This window comes from Colius striatus, chromosome Z (genome assembly GCF_028858725.1).
Source record: "Colius striatus isolate bColStr4 chromosome Z, bColStr4.1.hap1, whole genome shotgun sequence".
NCBI classification, from domain to species: domain Eukaryota; kingdom Metazoa; phylum Chordata; class Aves; order Coliiformes; family Coliidae; genus Colius; species Colius striatus.
The window spans coordinates 51,154,348-51,166,971 of record NC_084790.1 but is presented as its reverse complement, the minus strand read 5'-3'; the positions used below and the strand labels follow the sequence as shown (position 1 = coordinate 51,166,971).

The following is a 12,624-nucleotide window of genomic DNA, read 5'->3' as shown; positions in this document are numbered from 1 at the left end:
TGGTGTACTGAAGATGTGTTCTACGAGCGAATAAAATTTACACACACATGAAAGGCAACTGCCTTGGCAAAGCCTTGGGGAATTACTCATGGAAGCAATAGTATTAATCAATAAAGAAGAATGAATTAATTATAACATAGTCTTATGGAAATAAGAACACAGGGAATAGCTTATTGAGGATATTCCAGAGTAGAACCAGTTTAAAAGGTATTAAAATACAGGATGAGATGAAAAGGTCAGTAGTATTTTTACTGATGCCCTAAGGCCCATTGGGTTTGATTGCACCGACAATGGGGGTCAGAACCACAGAGCAAAACTAGCATCTCCTCTCTCGCTCCACAGGGCGAGCAAGCGTAGCACTGGTGGGAATGGCAGGTATCTTCTCCCATAGATCTGCTACTGCACCCTGCTACGCAACACAGCCTGCTTGTCTTTCTGCACGGTGAGACCTTCCGCACAGTCATTGAAGCCAGACACGCAAATTCCCGGTAACTGTGAGATTAACCCCGCCCGGGGGCGTGCGGGCCCCGGCGGGGCGCGGTACCGCACGCCTGCCCGCGCCCCCTGCCCCGCGCCCCCCGCGCCTGGAGGCCGCCCCCCCCGCCCTGTGCCGCGCAGGGGCGCCGCCTGTCGGCGCAAGCCCCAGCGCACGCGCCGTTCGGCGCGCCGTGCCTTTCGCACTTCCTTCCGGCCGCCATCTCGCTCGCCTCCGCGTGCAGCGACTGGTTCCGCACGTCCCCCGCAGCCCTCACCGTTCTGTCAGCTCCAGCGCCGCAGCTGCCGCACCGGGAAGGTAGTACGGAGGCGGCGGGACGGCTGGCAGGGGGTGGTTGCTCGGCCGAAGGCCACGGGTCGGTGGGTGGCGGCGGCGGCGACTAGGGGAAGGTGATTTCGGACTGGGCCTGAGGGAAGCTTCACCTCTTCTTACCTACTGTGTTAGGGCTGTAGGGCCCTCTTGCTGGCGGTGGAATATAGATATATGGTGGGGAGATATGGATGTGAGGCGAGGGAGGGGTATGGGTATGAGGTGCAGGGAGTATAGGTGTGCGGGGGGGGAGGGGGACGTGTAGGTGTGCGGTGGTGAGTAGCCGCAGAGCGCTCAGCACCCAGCTGCTAGGCCCAGTGCTGAATGCTTCCTGACGTGCCTTCTGCAGATGCTCTTGTTTCTTCCACAGATGAAAGAAACAATTATGAACCAAGAAAAGCTTGCGAAGCTACAGGCCCAAGTACGCATCGGTGGCAAGGTAGGAGCCATCTCCCTATGCAGCCCTTGGGACTGCATGTATGTACCTGCTTACCAGGTCTAGCACAAGGGGTACTTGAAACTGAGATGGGGAGCAGCCCTAAGTATTTTCAGTTTGGCCTCAATGTCCTCTGGTGAAGCTATGCTGCTGCAGGGATCTCTAGAATGAAGCAGCATGTAGTAGTCTTTTCTCCTTGGGTTTGCTACAATGCATTACGGCAGATTTGCAGTCTCTGTTCTTGTATGAGGTATTTTAGAAGTCATGAAGGATTTGAAGTGAGTAGACTTTACACCAAGTAAGCTTGAGTATAGTTTCCGTACCAGATTATAGAAGGTGATGTTATAAACTCTCATCACAAATCTCTTAAGATGCCTGTGGTTGGTTTTTTGCTTTTTAGGACTGTTGTGGTTTAAACCCAGCCAGCAACTAACCCCACACAGACACTTGCACAGTCCACCACCTCCTCCCCATTGGATGAGGAAGAGAACCAAAACAAAATTTAAGTTGTGTGTTAAGAACAGATTAATAATTGAAATAAAAGGTAAAATACTGTAGTGATAATAATGAAAAGTAAGATAACAAGAGAGTGCAATAAATCCCAAGGAAAAAAGTGACACACAATTCATTTGCTCACTACCCACTGACCAATGCACAGCCCATCTCTGAGCAGTGATTTGCCCTTCCTGTTCGATTCCTCATGATTTATGTACTGAGCTTATGGTATGGAATATTCCTTTGGACAGTTTGAGCCGCCTGTCCCAGCTGTATCTCCTCCCAGCTTATTTTGTTCCTCCACCTTTCTTGCTGGCAGAGCATGAGCCACTAAAAAACCCTTAACTATGTGTGAACATTGTTTAGCAAGAGCTAAAAACACTGTCATCAGCATTATTCTCACACCAAAACACAACACCATTCTAGAAAGAAAATGGGCTCTGTCCCAGCTGAAACCAAAACAAGAATAAAGTTGGAAATTCTGTACTGGTCTTAGTTTTGTAATTGCAGACTAACGTGCTCAGACCTTTTTATTTTATTTTTCTTTATACATCTGAATATATGTGACTTACTATCTGGAAGTTAACATAAGTGTGTCATATGGTCATATGATTGACACAAATTAAAAATGCTTACTGTTTTAAGGCAAGTATTTTTTAGTATTTTTCTTTTTACACCTGGAGAAGTGTACACATATTATTTTAGAATGCAACTGTTCAACAGAACCCTTGTTGACAGAGTTTCAAGGAGCTTTCAAGGCCATTTTGAATTTTTTTTTTCCCCTTTTTGCTGGAGATTTAGACAACCTTAAATCAGGGTTAATGTAGTAATTACTGGCTTGGTGGTTTGGTTTTTTTAATATTCTTTGGATTGGTTACTGGTTAAGGAGAGAATACCGTGTTGCATTGATTATTGTGTGCATGTAATCCATGTGTGTTTATTGACTTTATAGGCTGTTAATGTTTATGACATAAGAGCATGCACTCAGATTACAGGTTTTACGGCTCTGGTCAACATAGGTCTTTTAGAGACAATAGGCAAAGTTTAGAATACAATGGTGGTGCTGTCATACAGTTTTAAGATTGACATGTGTAATACTTGGAAAATCTGAACTTCACTTTAAAAATTTGTTTTATAACTGGAAATTATTATTGGGGTTGTTTATGGCATTATCACCATATAAATTGAGGCGATTGTGGAGGAGGCAAAGGGGGAAGAGACACTTCTATTGAGAAAAGATTTGCCTGTTGCCTGTGCTGGAAGACTTTCATAATGTTATGAGGCTGGAGATCTTACAGATATACTAAGATACGCTTAAATGGAGGGCTACTGTGGTACTTTGTTATGTGAAATTGGAGATTTTTGTATGGAATATAGCTACAGCTAAATGTCCTGGCTCTTCTTCCAAATGTTTTTAGAGGAGTGGCAGGTGAGTCTGTATTCCATTGGTAAGCTGCTGTACCCACTTCCTCTTTATTGTAGAGGGGTTCACTGTGAACAGCGTGTCTCAGCGTGAGGAAGGTAGAATTTGCTTAGTAAAGACTTGTGCTCTTTACAGCCTGAAATCTGTGGAGATGAACGCTGTTAGTTTAAGTAAAACTCAGATTATCTGAAATTATATCTGTATTTAATTCTGGTAAAACATAGTACATGTTCCTATGTAGCCTTTGGTTCAGGATGGTCGTTTTCAGAAACTTATCAAGAGGTCTTTTGTTGAGAGGCTTTTAACATACGCTTATGTGCCTCAATTCCGGTATAGTCAGGGTACTAAAATAATTGCTTTAGTAGTCTTCAAGTTACTGTGTGTACTAACCTCACAGTAACAGGGACTGAACATTGAACTTTTTAGGTAAGTCACTAAAATGTTTAGCTGTGGTCTTCAAGTGTTTAATGAGAATTTGTCATTAGTATTCCTCATGGGTTGTAATGGGATTATGTTAGAGGTGTTAGTGTCCAACCAGTTTTCTAACATCTCAGTTAACAAAAAAGGTATTGCAGCTGTTTATACGTCTGGTCAGCAGCACATTCTTTTATTGCTAGGATGTGCCATATGGATGGCAGGAGTTGGAGGACTATGATTCTGTGACTTGAATTAGAAATTACAGAGGTGGTCTGGAATAAAAGTATTTTTTAAAAACGTTAAAAAATAATTTAGGGAAACAAGTGTTCTTCAGGTGTGGAAGTCCATCACATAGGAGATGTCTACTTGGAATAAAATTAGAGTATTTTGAGTTTTCTTATCAACACATCATTAACAAATATATACCTTTACGGCCTCTCGCTATTATCAAAATTCAGCTACAGTTAAGAAAGGTGATCTAATGGCAAATTCATTAACTTCAGTAATTATCTAAAACTATGTTCATTCTTCAGTTTATGTCTGTGATAACTGACAAAGGTACACTTGCAGTTTTTCATTCCTCAGGTGCTGCAGAATTCCTGTAAGCTTTATGGAATAAACATTTTCTGGTGCATTGCTTCCTAAAATCTCTCAGAAAGCTTGCTTTATAGCAAGGGAAGGACTGCTGTAGTGCAGTTGGAGGGGTGGGGTTGTGTGCACTGTAACACAGACATAAAACTGTGTTGATTTGTGGATGGATGCAGGATAGCTGTATGGCCACAAGGATTAGAGTTTGTGAAGAGCTGAAGTATTAATTTGTAATTTATTTATTTTTTTGCAAAGGGTACCGCGCGCAGAAAGAAGAAGGTTGTCCACAGAACAGCTACAGCAGATGACAAGAAACTTCAATTTTCTTTGAAGAAACTGGGAGTCAACAACATTTCTGGAATTGAAGAGGTAATTGCTTCAATGGAAAAAAGTAAATTTTCTATTTGTGTATAGAAAAGAGTGAAAATAAATTTCCTGGTAAGAAATGTCCTAAACTTGTTCATGAATTGTCAATAAATAAGTCTTTCTTGAAGTTGGAGAACTTCAATTTTCTGTTAAATTGAAAAATCTTACTAAACTGCTTTGAATACTGGATATTTTTTTCTTGTAGGTGAACATGTTTACTAACCAAGGAACAGTCATTCACTTCAATAACCCTAAAGTTCAGGCTTCTCTGGCTGCCAACACTTTCACTATCACCGGCCATGCTGAGACAAAGCAGCTGACAGAAATGCTTCCTAGCATCTTAAACCAGCTTGGAGCTGACAGTCTGACCAGCCTGAGGAGATTGGCAGAAGCCCTGCCCAAGCAATGTAAGTTGAAACTTGAATGCATTTCATGGTGGCAGCTGACATGAGGCTCATTTGTATAGCAGCAGTGTAATTCAGTGTTGCTGTCTGCAAGTATATTACAAAATGCTTAAAAAGAAGTGGACCACTTGGGTGTTATTTATAACTCAAATCCAGTTATGAGTATAGCCAAATAAAGCAAGGGCACCTGTTAGCTTATCTTGCAGCTGGTGCAGGACTGTAGGAAAAGAAAGCTGTAGCCAAACTTGATTCCCTGGCAGTTCTTGATGTGATTACCATGTTTTGACATGCCTTGTTCATTAAAGCTGGATGGATGAGTTCTGAAGATTTAGGTTTTACCCTTGAAGAGTTAAGGTATAAAACAACAATAGTCTTTTGAGGATGTTTGTTTTGATGCTTTGAATGGAAACATAGGCAACCCGGAAAGGGACTTTAGGCTAGATGTGTTGCAATTATTTTGCTGCCTCACAAGTGTGGTGAAGGTATTTCTTGTATGAGCTTTTGACAGCCAGGAGGGAGTTACACAGTATTTGTAAGGAAGTCAGTTATAAAAAAGGACTATCGTGAGTATTATACATCAACTTTGTATTCCATCCTTAAATTAGTGAAAGAACATGAACACTTGTTCTTCCTAAAACTCAGTGGGGGAAAGTAGAGGAGGGACCCAAGTATGCCGTGTTTGTAGAAGGTGCTGCTGCCACAGGATGAGAATTGGGAGGGAAAGACAGGCTTGTCAACACTGGGAATATTCCTTCTGTCCTGCATGTACGGTTGTGGTGGTTTAGCCCGATGTCCACCAAGTCATAAAACCACTCCCCCTCCTAAACTGAATGGACAGGAGAGAGAGAGAAATACAACAAATGGCTTGTGAGTTGAAAAAAGGATGGAGAGGTCACTTGGCAATAAGCATCACAGGCAAAACAGACTCAACTTAGGGAGAAAAAGGTTTGGTTTATTAAAGAAACAATAAGAAGATGAGAAATAAAACCATCTTAAAAACACCTTCCCCCACCCCTCCTCTTCCCTCCTCCTTCCACCCCCAGTGGCGGGGGGGATAGGGGTTGCGGTGAGTTCATTACAGATGGACTTTGCCGTTGCCATTGCTTTTTCTCAGGGGGAGGCCTCCTCACACTTCCCACTGCTACACTGTGGGGTCCCCTCCGCGGGACGCAGTCTCTTGTGAGCTTCTCCAGTGTGGGTCCTTCCCATGGGCTGCAGCTCCTCACGAACTGCTCCAGCCTGGGGTCCTCAGAGGATCACAAGTCCTCACAGCGAACCTGCTCTGGCATGGGCACCTCTCCCACGAACTCCTAGATCCTGCCAGGAACTTTCTCCAGAATGAACTTCTTAGGGAGTCACAGCCTCCTTCAGGCACCCACCCGCTCCGGCATGGGCTCCTCCATGGGCTGCGAGTGGGTCTCTGCACCCTGGTGGCCTCCATGGACTGCAGGGGCACAACCTACTTCACCATGGTCCTCAACACATATCATGGGAGACTTTTCAGTGCCTAAGCACCCTCCTTCCCCTCCCTCTCCACTGACTTTGGTGTCTGTGGAGATGTTTTCACATGCTCCCTCCCTGTTGCTGCCTGCACATATTCACAGAGGCGTTACCTCCATTACTGATTGGCCAGGCCCGGGTCAGGTGCAGGGTCCACCTTAGAATTGACTGGCCCTAACCCTGTGAGCTACTCGGGAAGCTTCTGGCAGATCTTTGTTTAAAGAAGCCACTCCTGTAGCTGCCCTGCTACCAAAAAATCTGGCCCAGGCAAAACCGCTACAATGATCTTCGAGCTTTTTTAATATATCGTAAGCCCATTCCTTCCAAGTTATGGAACACGCTACACAAGGACAAAATGGGAGATGCTTATCATTGTGTCCAGTTTCTGGTAGTTCTGAACTTGATTCTTGCTTTTTTTTCTTGCTTTGCTGCTGACAAGACAGCCTCTGTTTCCATTCCTAAAGGTGATGATACTTCTCTCTTACCAACTTCCCACTGAAAAACTCATGGCAGAAGTAGTCTTTGGAAAGTGGGATAAACTTCTTTCCCTGTGGTGCTCAGGTCCTTCTTTCTGATGTCACCTTTGTGGCTTCCTTGTGGTAGTAGTAGGACTTGAAAGGAAAAGAAAAAATATTCTAAAATGATCCCTGAAGATGTCTTTTCTCATACAAAGGTGGGTATATTCTGGGTAAGACTAATTATGATATTTTAATGCCTGGGAAGTTTAAAGTGCTTGCTTTGTGTGACTTAGTAAATTACTGTTCTTTCCACTTTGGGTGGATACCAGAATAATGCACAAAACTTTCCATTCAGCGTTGTCTTATAGATTTGGAAGCCTGACACCAAAAAGTGAAGCGTTCATGATGATTCCATTTGCAGGTGCTAAAGTAAACTTCCTCTGGCGTTGAATGAGAGAGAATGTGGGTGATTTAGGAGGAGATAACATGGTTTGCTTTTAAAATGTCTTATTTGACACCAAGATGCACTTCAACAATTTTTTTGCTGTTAAAAAGGAAAAAAGATGGTTAGCTGTGACATCCCAAGCCCTTTCAGACCATAGTTTATGTTCATCTGGTTTGGTTCTCTAGAAGTCAGGGTACAGTATGAACCCATCTCTTGTGCTTTTTTTGAAAACTGAGAAGGATTAACTAGGATAAAACTGAGGTGGTAGAGAATACAAGACAGCTTACCATTGGTAGCACAGGTAAGAGTAGCAGTAAAAGTAGTGGCACAGGCACCCTGGGACCTGGGATACCTCTTAGCATTATATTGCTGCAATTCAGCAAATGCTCATTGGTCTGATACCATGGTTATGTCTCACTGGCTCTTGCAAGTACAATGGGGATAATTAAGAAGTGACTGTGTCAATGGACCAGAATATGTGATCACTTCAACCACATAAGTGTGCAGTTGTGTATCCAGCTCCACATTCCTCTGACTTTGCCGCTTGAGGTACAGCTTCACAATTTCATCTCCTGTTTTCCTTGAAAGCATATGATGGTAAGATCTTGTCTTTAAAACTTGGTGCTATAAAATACATAAATCTTAACCACAGAATAGTCAATGAACAAAACTGCTTTTAAGAGAAATTGATAAAATTGGTCTCTGCACTTGGAGCTGAAAATGACTTCTGTGCAAGGCACACAGTATAAGCTAGAAGATGGGGACTGGTAAGCTGGTATCACATGCATCTTCTTGTTTCCGGGCGGGGCTCTTTGAGCACCCTTAGTAACAAAGGGAATGTGAACTTCCTAGGTTAGCTGAAGATTGTTCTTCAACGGGGTAAGTATGTAAAGCATTGCAGCTTAGCTGAGAGACTTTGATCATGTTTTCAAAAAACATAAGTACAGCAACTAATCAAGATACCGATGGTGAGCTTGACTGATGCTTTTGAACTACTTGCTTTTGCAGCTGTGGATGGAAAAGCACCACTTGCTACTGGAGAAGATGATGATGATGAAGTTCCAGGTAAGAAAACATCCTGTGGAAGAAAAGGAAGTGAGTTTTGCTAAGAGATAACAGGTGGCGTAACATTAGACTAAGGACCATATGAGTATTGACTAGTCAGTGTTGCAGAATTTCTGGGGGCAGATTATTTCATTATTTGCAGACACCATGAGAGACTTACTGGTTTGAGCTAACATTTTTGTCCTGCGTAAAAGTAATAGCTATGGCTAAGATAACTATTTAATATTCATTAAGAAGGGTGAGAAGAAACTACTTTCTCAATATCACATTGCCCGGTGTATATGCCCCAGTGGATGCAGTGAAGTTGAATGCTCTTAGAATCTTGCTTTATTGTGAACCATCCAAACTTACATGATTGAGCAAGAATAATGAACCATGAAGCTCTTAGAAGGTGTTTGGTCTGTATTTTGTAAGCTAAAAGTTTTTTGTGTTGTAAACGCGTAACAATAAAGCAGAACTTGGGAAAACAGTGAAAACAAATGTTTGGCAAAGCAAAACTGGGTGAAACTTTTAATTGCAATGTTCTTTTTTTAGATCTTGTTGAAAACTTCGATGAAGCTTCGAAGAATGAAGCAAACTGAACTGTCACTTTCTGAATAAAATCTAAACTTGAAAAAGCTACATGGGTCTGCTATTTTATATTGTGACTGCTTTAAGGGCTTTTTTTAAAATTTCCTGGTGAGGTCTTTGTATTTCCTGCTGGGATCTCAAGGTCTGTGATACTTGGAAGCTCCTTGAACCTGCAGCTCTTTAGTTACGGCCTGTACACAGTTTTATTTTTGTGACCTGATTGAACAAACCTCTGCTTTGAAACAAGTCAAATTACTAAGGAATTTCTGCCTAGGCACAATTTTCAGGACCTTGTATACAAGCAAAACCCCATCTTTAATGAACTTCAACATCCAATAAAATATAAAAGAAACTTTCTGGTGTGGCTTCTTGTCAGAAAAGCAGGGAAAAGAAGTTGACTGTAAATATGAAGCAATTATAAAAGGCTTTACTTTTCTGCAGAGCATCTTTCTTCTGCCTTATTAGAAAATCGGTTCCTAAAAAAACCTTTTTGTGCATGATGGAGCATTTTGGACTTAATTGGTGAGTTGCCAGTGTATGCAGGTCAGAGCTACATATACTTTAAGTCAATTTGTAATGCAATGAATTTAATAGCTTCATCTGTATTCTAGAAATAATTACTGGTGGTCTGATATTACGTAAAATAAGTTGAGAGAGCTTTGCTTGGCCTTGAGGAATGGGGCAAGCTGATGGTGTCTTGGGGGAACTAGGTAGTGGTATTAAATGTTTGTCTTCAGATAGTGTTTGATGGATGTTAACAGGGTGTAACTATTTAATGAGTTAATACTTTCCCAGTATTTTAATTTGCTTGAAAATGACAATTATGTGGGGGAATGAATGGTGAAAAGGCCTTGATAGAAACAGTAATAGCTGTTAAGTCTCTGTTTAGCATCTTCAGGTCTCTTAAGAAGTAACTATATTTGGGTGCTGCAGAAGTGTGTTCTTTCTGTTGCTTTTGTGTGTTGCAGGAAAAGAGAACTTGTCTTCTGGGCCCAAGGAAAGCTTTTAAAATTCCAGTCTGACTTTTGCCTAGCTGGAGCTTCCAGGGACCGAACTTGATGTTTTGGGTCTTTGGTGTTAATGACAGGTTATGTGGCTTCTGCAACAGAAACTAAGCTAGGATAGAAGAGCACTGCACTACCAGCTTTCTACGGTTGCTTCTATAATAAATAATTCTGGAAGTGGAAATTCTTCTGGACTTGTGCAGGATAAAATTTGTTAAAACTCTGCATTAGCTGCCATAAAGTTCTCCTTGTGCCTGGGAAAAGGCACTGTGTTGGACTTGCCAAGAGCGTTTGTTACGGTGTCAGGCATTGCCATTGGGAAACAGTGGAGGATCTTGTTCAAGCTGTGTGACTCCAGGGGTGTGACATAAGGCAGCAGTCTGGTGTGGGTATGAAGTGGCTGAAGTCAGGTGCAGGAACTTAGAGCAATGACTTCAGTTTACTTGTCTCAGTTTGCAGGTCCCTTGAGCAATGTGTTAAGCGATGAGGAACAAAAACTATGCACATTGAGCTTTAGAATGAGGATGAGGACAATTAACTTAAAGCTCATCTATAGAGTTGTTTACCACACTTCTTGTGACCTGTTGAGTCAATAAATGCTGATTTTTTTTTGAGAAATCAATATGTTGCCTGTTCTGCAATTAAAATATGTAAGTCTTCAGAAACACGTCCTCTAAGCCACTGAAGCACTTACTTATGAAGTGTTTCATACGAGTTTCTGCCTCATGAAGTAGCTTAGTGTCTTGCTTAGATGATCTAGACAGTATTGGCCCTTTTACAGAATCGCAGAATCTTAAGGATTGGAAGGGACCTTGAAAGATCATCCAGTGCAACCCACCTGCCGGAGCAGGATCACCTAGAATAGGTCACACAGAAACTCGTCCAGGTGAGTTTTGAATGTCTCCAGAGGAGACACTCACAGCCCATCTGGACAGCCACTAACAGGTATACTTTGCGCTTAAAAAAATAAGATCCAGCTAAAACAGTATCTTTGAAATGCAAAAGGATGCTAATCTTGTGATAAGCAGTGTGACTTTTCTGTGGAAGTCTTTGTGCTAGGTATGCTTGCAGTCAGGAAATACTGGGATGTCTCTGCATTCCTAAACTGTGACTAAGGATCCAGATACCATCAAAGTATGTTCTTGATTATACCAGGTTCTAAATGGAAGTAGTTCTCTTGTTGGAAGGCTATTGTTAGCCCACATGTGTAACACTTAAATACTCAGTCCTGGACTCATCTCTGATTATTTTCTCTTGGGAAGGAGCTTGGTTATGGTCTTCCTAATCTGTCATTAACTGCCAGAAACTGAAAAGAGCGGTGTTGATGTTTCTCAAGAGCTCAAAACTTCTGTGTAATCATACTGTATTTGCACAGTTACGGATTTACATCTCTAGTCCTGCTCAAAGAAAACACTGTTGCCATTCCAAGTATCTTGGACAATGGAGAAGCAAAACCAGGTGCCTGCATGTGCCTTGCCACAGAGGTTTGTTTGAGCTTTTTATTTTTAAAAAGCTAAGGGACTGTTGTATTTCTTTGTAACAGCTTGACTCCAATGCCTTAGTGGACACTATTGAGATTTTTTTGGTCATTGTTGCAACAGATCTCTAGAAATATCTTCAAAATTGTTAATCTCACGCCTCAAGGGCTTTGCTGTGGTTTAAAATAAAAAAAAATGAGAATCCTCTTGAGAGATGGTGAGACTATGTGTTTTATTAAGCCAGTGTGGTGCACGTGTAAAAATGAAAAGCTACCTGCTGTGGTTTTAAAATAACATTGTTTTTAAAGCTCTAGAAGGCATCTTGAGATAGTAGAGGTGGGGTTTTTAAGTCTTACGAGGTTGAGGCTTTGTGTCTTAACAAAATATTCCCCATAGGAATTTCACATCATTAGTTGTGCCTATTTAACACAGGTGGTCAAGGAAGTTGGTTTAAAACATTCACATCTTAATACCTCAAGTACCACATAAATTCATTTTCATTTACATAGATTTGCAGAGGCTATCACTTCACAGAGGTTCCCACTTCTGTGAAATTCTGTGCTAGTAACATATTCTGTGAAACAAAACGTTGTGTGTCCTTGTATCTCTGTTGAACACTTAAATTTATCACATTATGGTACAGATAAGAGGAACAAAGGAGATTAAGACAGTAGTTTGTATTTGGTGTCAGAGGCCATGGAAGAATTAAAGGAAAAACAAGATGTGACCAGAACAGTGTTTAGGAACAAAGCTTGTCTAGGAAAAACGGTGGTAGGAGGTTGGGTGGGGGAAGTTAATGTTATTCAGGGGAGGTGAAGGGAGTGATTGAGAAGACACAAGGTGAAAGCTGGTTGAGCAAAGCTTTTTAATGCTTTTTTAATGTCGGGACAGTGGATGACCGAATTCTTGAGGCAGTTCTGACAGTCAGGCCATCATCCCACACTGATGAGGAGGTGCAGAGGCTCTCTTCATAGGTCTGTAACCAAGAAGATACCCTCTCCACTGTTGGTATATCCATGTCTGGGTGATACACCATTGCCAAGATATTAGAATATGTAGCTGGGGCACTCTGAATCACTTTTCTCAACACGGCCCTTGTACACTGGACATCGTCTGGATCTGTGGAGGCCTCGGCATTATCTAATCACCATAGATGAGTTCCAACACAGC

At 42.0% G+C, this 12,624-nt stretch overlaps 1 protein-coding gene across 2 annotated transcripts; it reads left to right on the top strand.

Annotated features, from left to right (window-relative positions):
• Positions 1-674: 674 nt before the first annotated feature.
• On the top strand, positions 675-9,023 carry BTF3 (basic transcription factor 3). 2 transcript variants are annotated; one of them, XM_062018963.1, is made up of 6 exons: positions 675-793; positions 1,176-1,244; positions 4,420-4,533; positions 4,736-4,937; positions 8,346-8,402; positions 8,937-9,023. In XM_062018963.1, the coding sequence occupies exons 2-6, from the start codon at positions 1,176-1,178 to the stop codon at positions 8,981-8,983; spliced, it is 489 nt and encodes a 162-aa protein (XP_061874947.1). In that variant the 5' UTR covers positions 675-793; the 3' UTR covers positions 8,984-9,023. The 2 variants fall into 2 exon arrangements, with proteins under 2 accessions (XP_061874947.1, XP_061874946.1); XM_062018962.1 differs by lacking the exons at positions 8,346-8,402; positions 8,937-9,023 and adding an exon at positions 6,899-8,336 and having other exon boundaries at positions 711-793.
• Positions 9,024-12,624: the final 3,601 nt, after the last annotated feature.

Excerpts from the sequence above, each read along its gene's own strand:
- BTF3 (XM_062018963.1), top strand. The coding sequence starts at position 1,176 with ATGAAAGAAACAATTATGAACCAAGAAAAGCTTGCGAAGCTACAGGCC. Across the intron at positions 1,245-4,419 it reads AAGTACGCATCGGTGGCAAG|GGTACCGCGCGCAGAAAGAA; the intron begins GTAGGAGCCATC and ends TTTTTTGCAAAG. Across the intron at positions 4,938-8,345 it reads AGAAGCCCTGCCCAAGCAAT|CTGTGGATGGAAAAGCACCA; the intron begins GTAAGTTGAAAC and ends TTGCTTTTGCAG.